Consider the following 16,949-nt stretch of genomic DNA (forward strand, 5'->3'; position numbering starts at 1 on the left):
CAAACCGTTGCAGTGAAAAGACAGTACAGCTTCATAGAACCGGAAGCGAAGAAGTGACTCCTCCAGGAGGAGCACGATCGTTACGGAGATCGCAGATTGTTTTCCATTTCTCTATTTTTAGCTAAGCACGGATTCGATAAAGGAACTGGAGTGATAAGGATTTTAGTCTTTTTCTTTTCTGAATTGTGGTACAGTCTTAAATGTAGGAAAAATAATCGTGAGCCAAGTAAAGGGAAGGGCCGCCCGTGTATGAGGTTCAGAAATACTCGCGTCTGATCCCCACAATATGCCCTTCTTGTAAATTGTTTGTAATAGACACGAAAAAAAATGTTTTTCGATCGATTTATCGAAAGTAGTGGCCAAACAATTACATTAAAAAACTCATCAAGGTGTTGCAGACATATCTACCGAGAGTGTTGGTTAAATTTAGGAATCCTTTCGCCAGGATCTATTTCGTGTTGTAATATATATTTCTCGAAAATATAATCTAATTTAGTGGACTTTTATGGAGTGGACTGTATTCAAGATAACTTCGATCGATAAATCGGGAGAACGGGCGATAGAGCTCCGATTTGGGGCTCTCTGGACCATTTAAAGCGAGAAGTTAGTGTCTTAGAAATGCCGTTTACCGGATAGTTCCGGACAGTTCTGTGCCCCTATTCCTATTGTTTTCAAACGCAATCTACTGTATTTATTGTTTTATAAGAGATAATATAGAAAATCGTTTTGTTATGTTTCGTAATTTACATTTAATTTCTTTATTTGGAATCTTGAACCGTCTCGTCCGTCATCGCTTACGTAGTTTTCTTGCCAACCGACAGAAAGCCGGACGTGTTGGAGAAATACTTTGCGCCCGTTTCGCCCGTCGGTTTTTCCGCTGCCTGCGGATTGACGATCTCCAACCCCTGTAGTGGCGTGAAGGCAACACTGGAAGCCGTACCGGAGATGTGCTTCTTGACCGTCGTGCTGCCCCCCCAGACTTGCTGCTGCTTTTGTAGGTTCTTCTGCAAGGTTTTGCTGATGCGCACCTTAGTCTTTTCGTCGATCTGCGGCAAACGGATTCTCCCGGTGCCCGTTTTTCCGATCGTCCCTCGTGTATAACCAAGATCCTCCTGGTATGCATCTTCGTCAATCTGTTTGAAAATGGAATTCACTTGCAGTGTCGTACCAGCGATAACTAAATCAAATGCGAAATACTTACATCGCCAAAGTTCATGCGGTTCGCTTGCTTACGGAACTCGGTTATGGCGTAACGTTCCTTCATCTTTCGAACGCGCTTTCCTCCTCGTTTCTTCTTGCCACCTTCGATCGGTTTCGGCAGAGGCTTGATGAACTTAACCGGGGGCGGTTCTTGCAGCTTGTCCAACTTCTTCTCTATGTCCTCCCGGAACCGCTGACCTATCTCGCCCAGATGACTTTCGTGGGAAGCATCGACACGTGCTGCCAGCGTACATTTGGCCGCCACTAGACGAGCAGCTTTGCGCCTCAGATCCGGTGCGGTGTCTTGCACAATGTCACAATAATAAACATATCCGGTGTGCGGCAGCATGGCCACTTTCGAGAAGCTAGAAAGAACGGCACCAAATGAGGTTCGTTTGATCCCGCCAGAGCCGCAAAACTGTAATACCTACCCGGAGAGTGTTTTTTTCTGCGCCCCCAACACCTGTACGTTGCAGGCCGGCATTTTCGAAAGCTTTGTTAGTCCACCGGCCAAGCCCACCAGTTTGGCGGCCGTCGATGCGCCAACTATCATCGACATGTTCGGAGCGATGAAAGTCATCCGACTTTCGACGTATTCGAAAATCTTGCTTTTGAAATCGTTCAACTCTACCGCCATATCACAAGCTTCAAAGATCTGATCCAGTTCGTGTTTTTCCAACTTGGTCCTAAAATAGAGGAACACCAGCGTCAGATTGAAACGTGTTTTGGTCGAAACCTCAATCTTGCGCTTACCCTTGCGTTGTTGATGCCGTAACGGACACGATCATAATCGTAGCTTGCGTTATGATTTCCTGCAACCGTTCGTTATTCTTCGCCTGATCGAGATCATTACCCAGCTCACGGACACTTCTGATGTAGTCCATTTCTACCATGATGAGGGAATCGAGCTCCGGGAATCGTTTCTGATACTTATCTTTGACAAACCTGTGAATTGTTGCTGCAGGGTTTGATGGATAAAATGAGTTTCAGGATGCCAGTTGTTACAGGATCCAGGTGTTACTTACAGATCTCATTATCAATGTCCACCGCAATGTTATTGGCTTCCACTATCAGCTGATACTCTGGGTCCGATTCCACGTTACCAATCATCTCTTTTGTTGTACGCGGATTTTTTGCATACATCTCGATCTGCGACAGCACCTTGCCCAGTCGGTCCGAGTCGCGCAATTTGCAGATCTCTCGTATCGACGCCACCGAGACATTGATTTCCATCGGTTCATCCTTCACGTCGAATATCATGGCCTCTTCTTCGCCGTCCGAATCACGCTCACCATTATCGGCTGGAGCAGCAGATTTCGTTTCTTCCTTCGCTTCGTCCAATTCTTCAACGTCGTCGTTGTCATCCTCCAGATCGGCCAGCAATTCGTCCGCGAGCGACATCCTTCAGAATGTTTTAATCTGGTCCTTGAAATGATAAAAACCGAGAATCTGCTGGTTTTTCGGTGCAATCTCTGCGATGCAAAGCCAGAACCGGTTTGTTTTGATCTTTTTGACAGCTGTCATTTTCTATAGCAGCCTACGCAAGCGATGTTTTTCATTCTGTCGAGTGTAATTCGATGTATTAAAGAGATCACAACATAACAACAATTCATAACAATAAACACACTTTTTCAAAGCCGGCCCAGGAAGTCGTACTAAAATGCGTCGAATAATAGCAAAAGCAATAGAAATACTACCTCGAGCAAACGCCAGTTCACACGCTCGTCACTGTTCAAAAGTCGCGGTTCCGGCAACGCAGCAAAGTGTTAAGCTCCGGCGTTACGAAGATGATTTGGCGAACGAATTCAATCAGTTACTCCGGGAGGAAAACCGATTCGTGCTTGAGCCTGTTCCGGATCCGTTGGCGGTCGAGGCATTTCCAAACACTCAGCCTTCTTTCAATTTTGCTGCGTACGTGAACAAATCGAACACACTGAAGCAGTTAGTTTCTCTCGGTGTTGAATTGCATAAACTAGAGAAGCGCAAAGGTATCGCCCAGTACGTGCTTCGATTGGATTTCGATCGTGACATGAGAGAGCATATCCGGTTTCTGTCCGACGCTGGTGTGCCCTCTGAGATGCTAGGAGAATTTATCACGAAAAACCCTCTCATATTCAAAGAGGAGCTAGAAAATTTGCAAACAAGGATCAACTACCTGTGTTCAAAGTGCTTCGTGCCCGAACAGATCACACGTATCGTCACGAAAAATCCGTTCTGGCTGATGTTCAACACAAAGCGCATAGATCGCCGCTTGGGATACTTTCAGAAAGCATTTCAGTTGGACGGTGGCGAGGTTCGAACCCTAGCGGCCAAGCAGCCGCGACTTATCACGTATAACATGGAACATGTCCGTAAGAACACCTTTAGCGTGCAGGAAGAGATGGGTTTCGAAAAGGACGAAGTAAAGCGGCTGTTGCTGGATAAACCTAGGATATGGATGACAAGTAAGTGATATGACCGTCTCAAGGACCCACGAAAAAAGAGTAATTAATCTCTTCAAACTGTAAACTTTCAAGACACGGAAGCGCTACAGCATCGCTTTGATTACATTCACCGCCAGATGAAATTGACGCACGCGGAAATACTGCAAACGCCCGACCTGCTGGTCACGCGTGTGTTTCGGATCAAACAAAGGCACGGGTTCCTCAAATTTCTTGGCAAAACGCAGTACAATCCCAGAAAGGAGCTTTATATTCCGCTAAAAACACTGGTCGCAGGGACGGACGAGGAGTTTGTGACAGAAATAGCCAAATCGAACATGGAATGTTACAATCTTTTCTTGAAAACACTTTAAACGCGCAAGCAGTGCTGCGGTTGGTCTATAGGTAGACAATAAAATCAGAGCAATTCGAAAAAGAGAATAATAAAAAGTATAGAGATTCAGTGTCCCCATTGTGTTGCGTGCTGCTCCATACGAGCATTAGCTAGCCTTGCCGAGCTCAATCTTGCGCTTTATCACGTGTATCGAAGTAAACAGCAAGGAATCGACAATGCCAGCTACCGTGAAAATGCCTCCAATTATAGCACACACGTTTGTCGCGAAGTGACCGAGGGAGCTAAAATAGAAAGAATCTTTAATGTTTTATCCAAAACATTAAGGCGGACTGAAGGACTTACTTCTGTTTTTCTGTATACTTCACCATCAGCGGGGAAAGCTCGTAATTGACGAATATTCCGGGCATCCCCGTTTCCCCGCTCATGGCCGTGACACTCTTTTGGTGTTTCGTGACCGAAAATTGATTCGTGTACAGAGTAGGTCCTTCCAATGGAACAAACATTGTTGGAACGATTTTGATGTAATACTGGAACATCATTGCGCCTGAAACGAGAAAAGGGACGGCGCAATTATTATTATTCCATTTGAATTTGCGCCAAGAGATCACCATAGAAAAAGAGTACAGAGAGAAAACATAGAAACGAGGCACTCTTTTCAATGTGGTGAGATTGACATTTCTGGACTGTCAAGCGAAACGTCAAACGGCACCGACAAAGTTCTATTACGTGATAAGTTGCGTGTTTTACAATAAACAAGTTTCCTGCCCTTTTGCCGAACCGGCATCGAATTCGTGGCCCAACCGTTGCAAACGAGCCTCTCGAACTCAGCGCACAGCCAGCCATAATGCCAGCAGTACCGGGAAGCGTTTACAACCAAAATCAGCAGCCGAGTTGCTTCGATCGTATGAAGATGGGCTTTACAATCGGCTTCTGCGTGGGAATGGCGAGCGGAGCCCTTTTCGGGGGCTTTTCGGCACTCCGGTAATGATGAGATCGTTATCCGTTAGCGAGAACACACCCAACATGTTCATTCTTCGTCACAGATACGGCCTGCGCGGACGAGAACTGATAAACAATGTGGGCAAAGTGATGGTGCAGGGCGGTGGCACCTTCGGAACCTTCATGGCGATCGGAACGGGCATTCGATGCTAAGGCCGATCCTGAACCACCCCACAAGGAATTTGCGCTCGTTGATAACATTAAAATTGTAGCGTTTAAGGTCCCACGAATAAAATTAATCTATGCCCTAGCTGTTGGACGCTTACCTTCCGCCGCGATCACGTGAAGCCCGTCGAGTGGCTGGGTCGTTCCGAAACCAAATTGTTCACCGAACGACAGTCTGTTGATCAAGTGCGTGGTATTGAAGCGACTTGACGAGTACGGTTGAACATCGTGCACGTGAATGTGGTTAATGGAGAAACTTTTGCCGGGCGCAATATGAAAACGACCTTCAACTCGGTTCACCTCTAGCGTTCCGTAAATGTGGCATCCCTCGTTGAATGCCTGCCCTTCCACGCTTCCGTCGTTGTTGTTTTTGCACTGTTCGAAATCCTCCACATTGGGATTCCATTTCCGTTCACGGTATGCATCAATCACTTCCTGGCAGGTATTGCAGCATCTACGGAAAGGGAATCAAAAAACAAAGATGCAGTTTCCGGCATCGCGGGCATGTTGGAGACAGCGCCAAACATACTGAGACGCATTTCTTCCCGCGCCATAGCAGCTACCACAGGCGGGTTTATCGGTGGACGGAGCCGGTGCCTCTGTACTCGATATGCGCTTCGTCGACGCTTGAATGTCCTCTTTCTTTGGTTCTTCGATCTGATTGCCTTGCAGATCCAGTCTTCGTTTGTAGATGTTATGTTCGATGTGCAGATGCTGCTCTCCCGTTGAATCTTGCGCATCCAGTGATACATCTTCGGAAGATTGCAAAAACATTGAATAAACAACGCGATGGCCACTAGAACAGAACTTACATTCACACGATATCCTCGGTATGGTAAAATCTAAGTTAATTTTAAGCTTATGCCCGCGTGTCGTGTCCACGAACAGCTCTTCGGCTACGTTAGGAGAAAGGTAGGCATTTATTTCGCCTATCACCAGCACCACAATCACAATCGAACTGACGAGCGTTACTGAAAACAAGAATCATGAAAAGACTGTACAGCGAGGTTAATTGACCTTTTCTTTATCGTTTAAACTTACATGCCGCGCCGCTGACCGTGCGGACGCTGAACTCATTGTCAATCTTCGGGTAGGCATCTAATCGGCGCAAGGAATCTAGAAAGCGCATTCTACAACGCTCGTTCGGAAAGAACACAAAACTAAACAAGCAGCGAACAGCGGAGGATTCAGCTGAATTCGTTGTATTAAAAATTAAATCTGCTTCAATCAGCAATCCAAAGCTTATCAAACACGTAGCCCAGAACCCAGAACGACGGGTTTCTGTTTTTATTTATCGTTGGCGGTTCGGTCAACTTGACAGCTGTCAGCTGATTCGCCGGTAGGGTTACGTGGTCATTTAGGAAATTTACTCATTGGATTTTTCGGCAATTCCCAGCAGAATTACTGAGGAACATCATCGCATTAATCTCTCGGCTAAGCCTGGCCACGATATCGATCCACTTCCAGGCAAACATACTTCGATCAGAGTCAGCGTTAGCTGGGTAGAACGTAACGCACGTTATCAGTGCGCAAACGTCTGTCACAAGAAGAGCCGCTCTCTGATGTAATCAATAGCGGTGCCGCGAGAATAGTCGCGAGTCGTGCGAGTTCATCACGCACATCGGTTGTGCATTCGGAGTGCGATTCTGGGTTTTGTAGTGGACCGGAGGTCGTGATAGGCAAAAACGTGCAGAATACCGAAAGAAATCCTGTTAATATCACCACAAACATGCATCCTGGTTGCTGGCAATTGTAGTTTCGGCTTGCTTCGGTGTGGTAGTCGGTGGCCGAGTAGCCGTGGTATTGTTTTCATACTGGTCGGTGGACTTTTGTTCCCCAACACACGCAGCTCAATCGATTTTAATTCAATTAGAACAAAGCAAGGCACACTTTAATCAACACGTACGCTCAATGCGCTTCGTTAATAGTGTGCCACTCGCGAGTTGGTAGTTCTCCGGCATCCGTACAACTTCGCTTAACAAGCCGTCCGTCAGTTCTGCTTACCCTGCATAAAGCAGGAAACAGAGAACGGAACTGCCTGCACTGTGGCCCTGGCAGAGCAGCAACAACCCGACCATCCGGACGGTAGGCGGAAAACGATGAAAAAACGGAGTAGTCCTCCGCCGGCCGCCGACGGCGGCATTGGCAATGAAACGCAGCTGCACGCCTCAGAGCGCACGATGGCCATTAACGAGTTTAAGTTTATCAACGAGCGGCCGGTCGACGATATATCGCTGAACTTTTTCTACAAACCCCACACGATCACCCTGCTGGCCGTTTCGATATTCGGAGTGATGTACTTTGCGTTCGTACGGTAAGTAGCAGTGCCTGGTTCTTAGTGCACCGTCGAAACTACTAAGCCGAAACGCTTAATCAGTGATAATCTGGCCCTTCGTTCACGAAAAGTTGACCATCGGAGCAATTGTACTTTGACCACGTTACACAGCTGTACGACCAACAAAAAATCATTCGATACGTTGGTCCGATGCACGAAAGCACAAAAAAGCACCCTTTAAGTCACCCGACTCCGCGGTTAGATAATCGATCATTCGCCTGCTACGATGACCGCGTGTTCCGTGGAAATTGAACTTCTATCGCTAGGAGGATCTTTCTTTTTAAGAACCGATCACAAGTTAACAGAATGACGACTCATTTTGAAACGGAACAGTGTCCCCAAGCAAATTTACGATATTATAATATTTCTATTTTATTCTTTTCATTGCTCCCCTCTTTCGGCAGTGATCAGTCGGATATTCACGAAAACATATGGGCCGGCATGGTGTGTGTGATCTTCTTTTTCCTCATAATCTCCGTGCTCGCGTTTCCGAACGGTCCGTTCACCCGTCCGCATCCGGTGGTCTGGCGCATGCTTTTCGGGCTGTCGGTGCTGTACCTGATGTTCCTACAGTTTCTCATGTTCCAAGACTACAGGTCGATCATGGGCATCTTCTATTGGTTCGATCCCAAGCTGAAGGACTTTCACATCGACATGGAGAAGGTAAATTGCGAGCCGCTATGGGCGCATTTACGATGGCTAACGATCACTTCTCATTACAGCAATATGCCACCAACTGTTCGGATATGTCGCTGGAGCGCATCTGGTCGCACGTGGACGTGTTCGCTTGGGGTCACTTTCTTGGCTGGGCCTTTAAGGCGGTCCTCATCCGGCACATGGGCATTCTCTGGGCCATCTCGATCATGTGGGAGATTACGGAAATTACGTTTGCCCATCTGCTGCCAAACTTTGCCGAGTGCTGGTGGGATGCGATGATACTGGATGTGTTAATGTGCAATGGGTTCGGCATTTGGTGCGGACTGCGAATCTGCAAGCTACTTGAGATGCGCGAGTACAAGTGGGCCAGCATACGTGACATCTTTTCCACAACTGGCAAGCTGAAGCGCGCTGTTCTACAATTCACTCCCGAAAGTTGGGCCCCCGTACGGTGGCTCGATCCGAAGTGTACCTATATGCGATTTTTGGCCGTTTCCCAGCTGGTGCTTCTGTGGCAGGTAAGATAGCGCCCAATAGCACAACGATTACTAGCGGCTCTAATGCGACCTCTTTGTCTCTCCACTCTAGTTGACCGAGTTGAATACGTTCTTCCTGAAGCACATCTTTGAAATGCCCCCGTCGCATCCGGTAGTGATCGGTCGATTGGTATTTGTCGGTCTATTTACTGCACCATCCGTCCGGCAGTATTACATCTACGTTACGGATACCCGCTGCAAGCGGCTCGGTACCCAGTGTTGGGTTTACATCGCAATCCTTGTGTCGGAGGCCATACTTTGCATCAAGAATGGCAAAGAACTTTTCGAGCGGACGCAGGTGAAGAACATTCTGGTGTGGCTGCTGATACAGGCTGTGCTTTCGGTGCTCTTCGTGTACGGTTGTATGCTGTGGCACCGATACGTTGGTGTAAGTGTCCAAGACAAATTCGTACTATGTTACCGATTTTGAAATCTTTTCATGACAATTTCACTATATCTTCTTTAGGAGGATGACTCAAGGGATGGCTCGCCGGTGAAGAAAGCGAATCGCACGTTCAAAGACTCTGCCATCGTATCAGGCGATTCCAAAGGTACGTATGATGCCATTTAGACGATTTCTTTCTAGTCGAACCCGATCGCTTCGAGGGTTCATTGTGCGTAATCATCAAGCGGATTTGATTCATGAGAATGGGGTGAAACACCAGGAAACAGTTTCTTATCAGCTGTAGTCGGTGCGACCCACATCGTCGTTATCCCGCACACACGTGATAACAGCGATGATCTTTGAAAGCGACCACGCGATGATTTTTTTTCACCGATATGTGTGTGAGTTACGTGCTATTGAAATTTAGCGTTCCCGCTTGTTTGCCTTTATGTCACGATACAGCGTAAGCTATTGCGATGGTTATATCGAAGCTCTAATTTGTTTTTACTACACACGTAAAAAGAGGCAAATTTTAAGCTATTGCAGCTAAACACCTCTATAATTCAAAAGAAAAAAAAAAACTACACACGTAAAATTCCTCATCCCCAAACATCTTGCAGGAACCCACATCGTGCCTCGAAGCTGATTCGTTTGTAGTCTCTGAAATTTAAATTGCTTCGAGTCTTTCGTTCCTCTAATAATTGATTCTGTTTTCTCTACTCGCTTCCCCACATCGTTGGTAAACGAAGGGCCAGAATATTACGTTCATCCGCTGCTGGTGGCGCACGCCAGGGGCAAACTGAAGGTTGTAGATGTTAGCAGTCCCAGTTATGATATAAAAATTAAAATCGTTTGAAACCGACGAATAATAGACCTAGTGGTTTAGGGACTAGTGTATAAATGCCGTTGCAGTATTGTGGTCTGTTAACATTTTTAATCAGTAATCAGGGAAGAAAGACGCTAAACCATCCGGTTTCATGCTTCGCTATGCATCGCCGTGATCCACCAGTGCCCGCGTGTCAACGTGTTTCGAATGCTTTGCTCAGAGTTTGAACCATTTCACCCATTGTTCTTGCTGCTGGCTTAAAAAATGTTGCTGTTCAAGCAATTCTTTGGTTACGCCAAAGATTTGTTAATGCTTTTCGCTGCTTTCCGCTTACGCGCGCTCCGTTTGTTCTGTGTTACGTTTAGCTTAGTTCTCGTTTCAAGCTAGTCTGGTCTCATGGTCCCACCATGCGTGTCGTGCGTATGGCACATTTGAATCAATATTGCGGCAAGTTGTGTTTCACGTAGGTTAAACGAACGTATTTCATTTTGGTTGTGGCCATTCTGGCTGTTTGCCTACCTGAAACATCTCGGTTAGATAAGCCTACCACACACGTGGCTTCGTCAGAATTAAAGTTGTGCCGAGGGGGGTGGTATTGATTGATTTTGTTTCTCGTCAAAAATAGGCGTCGTTTTGAAGGCTACTTTCGCCGAAACCAGTTGTATTCTTGCTGGTTCAGTGCCAAAAGTGTGCTCGGGCCGGCTTTTTAACATACTTACATATCCGATGTGCTAAACACCGGAGGCCAAACAGCGATAGCCAAGTTTTGTTTTTGGTTTATGTTTATTTACGTTCTCGCGGATCGGTGCCAGACGCAATTTAACAGCACGAATGGGCGAGACTCAGTGGCCGAATCGGAACGTTTGTTGATGGCTTTGGATATTCGTCCATGTCAATCGCGTGTCCACGTACCATATAATTTGCTGTAGTTTCGGTGGACCAAACGTGCGCCCCTTATCGTGCCCGGTTGGTGGCCACATTGTAACCACACGCAATCGTTGTTGTTCCTTCGTAACAATGTATTTAAAACGGGGGTACTTTTTTCACAGTTTTACTCGTTTCACAAATACATCGGTCTCAGAAAAAGTGTTTATTCAGATAAACCGAATTGACCTTGGCGACAAAATTTCTTCGGCACTCTACGAAATTTTGATGCAATAATTTTTATTCCGTTCGACTATTATTTTAATTTCTTTTGTACAACTTTTCTTTGTTGAGCGACACACAAATGGAATTTGAGTACCAAGTCTCTGTCCAATTCAACGATGCGACCGATACAACTTCGCTCTGTATTCTGCCGGTCAGTTATGTATCACTGGCGAAACACGTCCCGGCGCAATCGGGAGGCGACGGCGAGCGCGTTTGAAGCTATTAAAAGGGTGCTTGCCTCTACACTTCTATGGCACATCTGCGTGGCGTCTAACTGGTTTATGCCCAGCGGGATGACCGCGCCGGTGGGGTATGGCTATCAAGACATATCCAGCACGCAATTTTTGTGAACCCGAAGGCAGTTGATTCGCTTCTTTGCGTCGACGCCTTCACCATTTACATTTCGGCACGTTCGTGTGACGGCTGTGTGCGCGTTTCATTCGCCGTTGTTGTATTTTATTGTCACATCGCGTTGGTACGGAAAAAAACAACGAATAAAACATAATGCTAATTTTAAAGGCAAACGTAATCTTTTCCCTTCACTTGCGCTCAGGGTCCTTACGAGAATTGGCTTTTTTGTTTTACATCATTTTTATATTTTACTTTTCTTTCTCTCTCTCTCTTTTTCTCCTCTCCTCCGACAACAGGCAGCAAAAGCGGTGGTGCATCGTCGGCCAAAAGCTCACCAAAACCTACGCCAACCAAAAATACCCGATCTCAGCAGATCTCGCCACCGCGCGGCTCATCGGTGAACGCGGGCCGCGAACACCTTGACTAGGTACAAATCGGAAACCGGCGCGTGCGATGTACAATATTTGTTTAGTTTTTTTTTTTTACTCTTCTCTCTGTTGACCACCGGTTCGGGGCCCTGCTTGGCGCGCACAGTACATCCTACCGAGAGTACAAAAGAACTAGAGATTAGCTTCGAAAAGCGTTTGTGGTTTCGTGTGAAGAAGGGCCCCGTGAATTATCATAGCATATTGCCGTTCCAAGTGGTTGGGGTGTCATGAGGTGGTCAACCACTAGACTGAGCTCCCCGATGGAGGAGGTGATCGAAATGTTTCTGCGCTGCTAAACTCTCACATAGTTTTCATCGAAAACCAAATATGCACGATGACCTTCTTATTGCTGCTGTAGTGTACTGTTTGCTCATTGTTAATCTTCCACTTTCTACTCAAGTTTGCTCAGTTTCAGTTTGTAAATTATTAAATATAGCCGTTTTTCCGTTCTCTTTCCGACTTCATCTGCACCCTGCTTCACATTTGCATGCTCAGCACTATCGCTAGGCTTTTCGTGCCAGCATCCTTTGAACGTGCGTCCTGTAGGTGATTTTGGGTGCCAGGGCTCACCCAAATTCGTTAGTTAGTAGCTAGGATAATATGAGACCTTGTGTAGGACAAAGAAATGACAGAAGGCGAGTGAGTTAGAAAATAAATGTTTCCAAATTGTACCGTGCCGCGGCACTGAAGAATCGCCCACGGATTCCAGCGGAGGTGCTAGTAAACCATTTAGACTGATGGTCGTTTCCATCGTGTGTAAGTTTGACTCAACAGGCTTCCTATCTTGCGTTATACTATTACACAAACACAAATGTTGTACCATACAAGGTCCGCGTTAGACATCGTAATTTGCATTGAGCTTATTCATTCCGGTCCAATCGATGGGTAGCAGCACCAGGAGCTTGAGTGTCGAAGCATCCGAACATCCAGCCACCGTGCCACTCTGCGATCTGACATATCTCTGGGCGAAAGATGGTGGCGCGGAGCTCTGCGGTTTCGAATTCGTTCCATGTTTTGTAAAATGTGCTTCAGCGTGCGCCAATGGAGAACCAGACAGTGAGCAAACACGCCCTGAGCCCCACGGGGCTGTGATACCTGCAGTAATGAAAGGTAGTGGAGAAACTACCTTGCGAAACTTTTCTTAGGCTTAGACTAATCAAAAATCTCTCTAGTCAGTAAGAAACGAAGCGGAAGAAACTGAAAATAGGATGTTTCAACTGCTCTTCCTACAAACCTCGTGTATATGGCCAGAAATCGGAGCTAGCGTCAACCAAATATTCTTTCGTTCTAGACCATGCGCTTAGCAGAGTTGGCACCGATGTTCGGGGATAAGGTTTTAGACAGTTTGTAGTAAGAATTGAACGTTTTCTCTCGTATCGTTTGATGGCTAGTTATTTGTTTTCGGTTTGTTATTCAAAGGTTTTGGCCGACGTTCGGCCAACGAAGAGAAATAACTTTAAGAAATGGAAATAAACGTGTGAAGAACGTGTTCGCCTTTATGAAGAGAGTCACGTATTGGTCTGCTTTACAGTTCGGTGATGACACTTTGTACTCGTTTTTTAATTTTAGTAATCAAACAATGGTGGTGGATATCGTTTTGGAACCTTCGACAATCAACTCAAGTTTAATTTCTTTCGAAATCTGAAGCATGTCGAATAAGTGGTCTGTTTACGTGTGCCATAAAGTGACAAAAATGTACTAGTAACAGAGATTTACGATGGAAACTATTCAAACGTATTTGTTTGAATTCCAACGGATTTGAACGGTAATTGTTGAACGTTGTGTAATTGTACACATTTAATTAAACTACGCTTGCTGGACAGAACTAGATTAAACGTCGATACATCTCAATGTTTCAAATGAAGTCAAGGGGCGGTACGCGCCCAGGCGTAGGTCGCATCTGGCCATATGGGAGCCATTCTAGGACCGCAACCAACACGAAATCACTTCAAACCGATTATAGGCACCGATCAACAAAGAAAAGAGTATGTCTCTACTGCAACGCGGTCTGACGTCACCACAATCCGTGTTGAATGGAGCAGCGGGCGCTAGGATAATGCAATTTGGGGACAATCAATTTGCGTCGATTGGTCCTTATCAGTCCCGTAGCAGACCGAGGCACTAACCGAGGCGAATGAATGCCGTCGTCGTGCGCTTCCATCCTCAATTTCGATTCCTGCCAATGTTTCGAGTTTCTCACCCACGTGGCCACCATCTTGGGTACGTAACCTTTTTTATCGCACATTTGCCATTGATGGTTTCCCAGTTTCGATTCACTGTGCGTTACAGCAGCGAGCACAAATTTTATCAATGAAACACCACGCGGGAGTCCCGACGTCCAGAGAGGACCAGATCTGCCGTGCTGCGGGTATTCTACGCCGTTAACCAGCTTACCACGGTCACAATTGCAGCTGGTGAAGTGTGAAATTGAAGTTTAAATGTAATTTTTCAAACAACGCCACTTACGGCGAATGCGGTCGTCCGCAAGAGCCGGAGGATCCGGCAGGAAGCTGCAACTATAAAATGGATGTCGTTTGCAGTGATAGGTACAGTATCACCGGAGCAGTGTCCTCGTCTGGTTACTTGCCAACCCACTGACTTGTTTCCAGCTAGTGTTGTAGTTCTGTCCTAAATTCAGTAAAGTGAAGTCGTGACCGAAGTACCGACACTTGACCGACAATGGGCACCAGCTACATGGGAATGGCAGCCAAACGCGGTACCATATTTATGGTGGTGTGCATCGGACTAGTAGCGACCGTTCGCAGTGTGGCGATGGCCAACGAGCGAGTTGGTCCGGTGGATGATAAGTGTATCGATGGGGTGTCCGAGAGACGCCATTACTCAGATCGTCGTATCGATCGCTTGGACCAGGATCAGGAGCAACGGCTGCTGCTGTTCAATCGGGAGGCAAACCTCAAACCCAGGTACGATCGTTCGGACGAGCGGCATGATGTGGAACGTCGCGAGGAACGCCGTGAAGTTCGTGACAACCGAATGCTGGTCCGGGATCGTGCTGATCGCCGTGAAGAAGAACGGCTTGATACCCGACGGGAGGATCGTATGGAGCGCCTGGACGAGCACGACAGGGTTCGTGCGGATCGCCGTGACGAACGGGAACGGCGGGAAGAGGCCCGTCGTGTTGTGGATACCGATCGGCGTGCGCGAAGAAGCGGCCTGGAACGCACGGATCGTGCATCCGTCGGACGTCGTGAAGACCAGCGACACGACGATCGTCGTGTTGATTTGGAACAGGAACGCCTTGATAAACGACGCGTAGACCGCCAAGAACGGGAACGTCGAGAGTCGGAACAGGAAGGCCGTCGGGAGGAATCCCGCCGCTCCGATAATCGACGAAATGAAAGAGCTGCTCGCCGTGAAGAGCGCCGTGAAGTGGAACGTCTGAATAGGAGTGAGGATCGTCATGAAGAGTATGAACGGCGTGAAAATGAGCATCAGGATAGGAGTGAAAATCGTCGTGAGGCGTCCGACCGCCGTGAGGATCGTCGTGAAGCGGATAGTCGTCGGGAACGAGAGGATCGCAGAGAGCAGGAAAGGCGTGAACGCGTTGTCCCCACCGAAGGACGTCGGGAGCGATTCGAAAGAGTAAACACCTGGCACGCCCGAGACGCCAAATACGAGGATAAACTGATGGTTGTCCAGCAGGAGAACGCGTTTTTCTACCAACTGCTGCAAACTGCGGCCGTGGTCGGTCTTCTCGGTTACTGGCTACTGAAAGGTGGGCAACAGGGTGACCAGATGGAGCCAAAGAAACCGTCCAAGATGTCTCAGGCTATCAACAAGCTACTGTTCCAAGTACCTGTCGTGGGCGAGAAGGAGTAAGCAGTCCCAACAGCTCGATGTGACCGGTAGATCGATATTCATGGTTGAAGTAAAACACGCGATAGTCGCATAATATTACTCTTTCCTTCCCTTTAGCCAGTCCCCTATAGCCAGTGCTTTGACCAGTTCCGTTGGGCCTTTGCAGTGATACGGCCACTAAATACCATAATAATCCGTTAATAAAGGGCAGCGGTATGCAAAACTACACAGCTTAACGAAAGTACAAACCACATCACTCTTTATCCTGTAGATTGTCCATGTAGGTCGTCTACAGCAGGCCCTGCAACCACTATTCCCAAGCCACTAAGTAATGCACTAGTTGAGACATAACCTATAACCTAACAGTAAGATTCTGTAAGACAGTACATGTGGCTGAGCGTCAAGAAAATGCGTGTGATAATAACCAGCTAGGTGATCGGCCAACGGCATACGGCATCAACCTCTCTTGAGGTTCCGAGCTACGATCAGAATGTTTAGAACTAGGAAGAGGTTAAGAATTTGTTGAACCACGAGGAATACTATAGGGACCTAAACCCAATACTGTCCTCTTATCGCTTTCAGTAGTCACTCCTTCTAGCAAGCTGACAGGTTAGGGACAGGAAGTTTATGCTGACGAATAATAATGCTCCTCCCATTAGCTCCCACTATGGGGAACTGGGACGCTTTGTCGATAGCTTTACGCAATGTCCACAAACCCGCTGGGTGCTGCTACAGGACAACATATATCTATATCGAGCACTGCTATTGCAACAATGGATGGTCCAAACCACTAGATATGCACAACACAACACGGAGGACGACGATCATCAGCAAGGAAGGACAAACTGAAGTGGAAGCAGGAGCATTACACACTCTTGATCTCTTGAAACTCCTTGAAATGCTACCAATCGCTTCTAGATCTGTCACTCCACATAATTTGCATACTGTAAAGCATTTGTAGAAGAAAATAAAACTATCCATTAAATGCAGAATCAGATCTATCGTTTCTTTTGTCCTTTGAAAAAGTAATTGTTTCTGAGAAAAATAAAAATAAATCGAATTTGTTTCCGCCCGGGTTCGAACCGGGGACCTTCTGCGTGTGAAGCAGACGTGATAACCACTACACTACGGAAACTTAATAATGAAGTCCTTCTAAAAGCTTTATTAGAATTTGACCAACATACTTAATTATATAATTTTAGTTTAGTAATCGAGATATGAGAATGAAATGAGGCACGCCGAGAACAGCTACTTTCAAATAATTAGCCAATTAACAACGAATCGCTATAATTTTCTTTATTTAATCGCCAAAGAACAAAAATAC

The 16,949-nt window shown here is 46.6% G+C and overlaps 5 protein-coding genes and 2 non-coding genes across 8 annotated transcripts; 4 read left to right on the plus strand and 3 right to left on the minus strand.

Annotated features, from left to right (window-relative positions):
* Positions 1–766: 766 nt before the first annotated feature.
* On the minus strand, positions 767–2,671 carry LOC131216276 (U4/U6 small nuclear ribonucleoprotein Prp31). The gene is made up of 5 exons (XM_058210726.1): positions 2,226–2,671; positions 1,954–2,158; positions 1,632–1,886; positions 1,202–1,565; positions 767–1,133 (listed from the first exon to the last, which is right to left on the minus strand). The coding sequence occupies exons 1-5, from the start codon at positions 2,599–2,601 to the stop codon at positions 795–797; spliced, it is 1,539 nt and encodes a 512-aa protein (XP_058066709.1). The 5' UTR covers positions 2,602–2,671; the 3' UTR covers positions 767–794.
* A 151-nt stretch (positions 2,672–2,822) lies between these two features.
* On the plus strand, positions 2,823–4,078 carry LOC131215780 (transcription termination factor 3, mitochondrial). Its single transcript, XM_058210180.1, has 2 exons — positions 2,823–3,644; positions 3,717–4,078. Exons 1-2 carry the CDS (start codon positions 2,861–2,863, stop codon positions 3,992–3,994), a joined length of 1,062 nt encoding a protein of 353 aa, XP_058066163.1. The 5' UTR covers positions 2,823–2,860; the 3' UTR covers positions 3,995–4,078.
* Positions 3,857–6,415, minus strand: LOC131215762 (endoplasmic reticulum-Golgi intermediate compartment protein 3). Of its 2 annotated transcripts, none has more exons than XM_058210161.1 (6): positions 6,181–6,415; positions 5,952–6,110; positions 5,669–5,891; positions 5,241–5,593; positions 4,318–4,519; positions 3,857–4,256 (listed from the first exon to the last, which is right to left on the minus strand). In XM_058210161.1, exons 1-6 carry the CDS (start codon positions 6,266–6,268, stop codon positions 4,121–4,123), a joined length of 1,161 nt encoding a protein of 386 aa, XP_058066144.1. In that variant the 5' UTR covers positions 6,269–6,415; the 3' UTR covers positions 3,857–4,120. The 2 variants fall into 2 exon arrangements, with proteins under 2 accessions (XP_058066144.1, XP_058066152.1); XM_058210169.1 differs by having other exon boundaries at positions 5,235–5,593.
* On the plus strand, positions 4,674–5,240 carry LOC131215791 (reactive oxygen species modulator 1). The gene is made up of 2 exons (XM_058210191.1): positions 4,674–4,956; positions 5,019–5,240. The coding sequence occupies exons 1-2, from the start codon at positions 4,820–4,822 to the stop codon at positions 5,125–5,127; spliced, it is 246 nt and encodes an 81-aa protein (XP_058066174.1). The 5' UTR covers positions 4,674–4,819; the 3' UTR covers positions 5,128–5,240.
* A 419-nt stretch (positions 6,416–6,834) lies between the features above and the next one.
* On the plus strand, positions 6,835–13,289 carry LOC131209566 (phosphatidylserine synthase). The gene is made up of 7 exons (XM_058202665.1): positions 6,835–7,453; positions 7,879–8,137; positions 8,197–8,649; positions 8,720–9,055; positions 9,134–9,218; positions 11,675–11,805; positions 11,913–13,289. The coding sequence occupies exons 1-6, from the start codon at positions 7,239–7,241 to the stop codon at positions 11,803–11,805; spliced, it is 1,479 nt and encodes a 492-aa protein (XP_058058648.1). The 5' UTR covers positions 6,835–7,238; the 3' UTR covers positions 11,913–13,289.
* Positions 11,251–11,418, plus strand: LOC131206756 (U11 spliceosomal RNA). The gene has a single exon (XR_009156812.1). It is a non-coding gene; the product is annotated as a U11 spliceosomal RNA (small nuclear RNA).
* Positions 13,290–16,687: 3,398 nt separating the features above from the next.
* On the minus strand, positions 16,688–16,760 carry Trnav-cac (transfer RNA valine (anticodon CAC)). The gene has a single exon. It is a non-coding gene; the product is annotated as a tRNA-Val (tRNA).
* Positions 16,761–16,949: the final 189 nt, after the last annotated feature.

The sequence above is a fragment of the Anopheles bellator genome, chromosome 1 (assembly GCF_943735745.2).
Source record: "Anopheles bellator chromosome 1, idAnoBellAS_SP24_06.2, whole genome shotgun sequence".
Taxonomy (NCBI): domain Eukaryota; kingdom Metazoa; phylum Arthropoda; class Insecta; order Diptera; family Culicidae; genus Anopheles; species Anopheles bellator.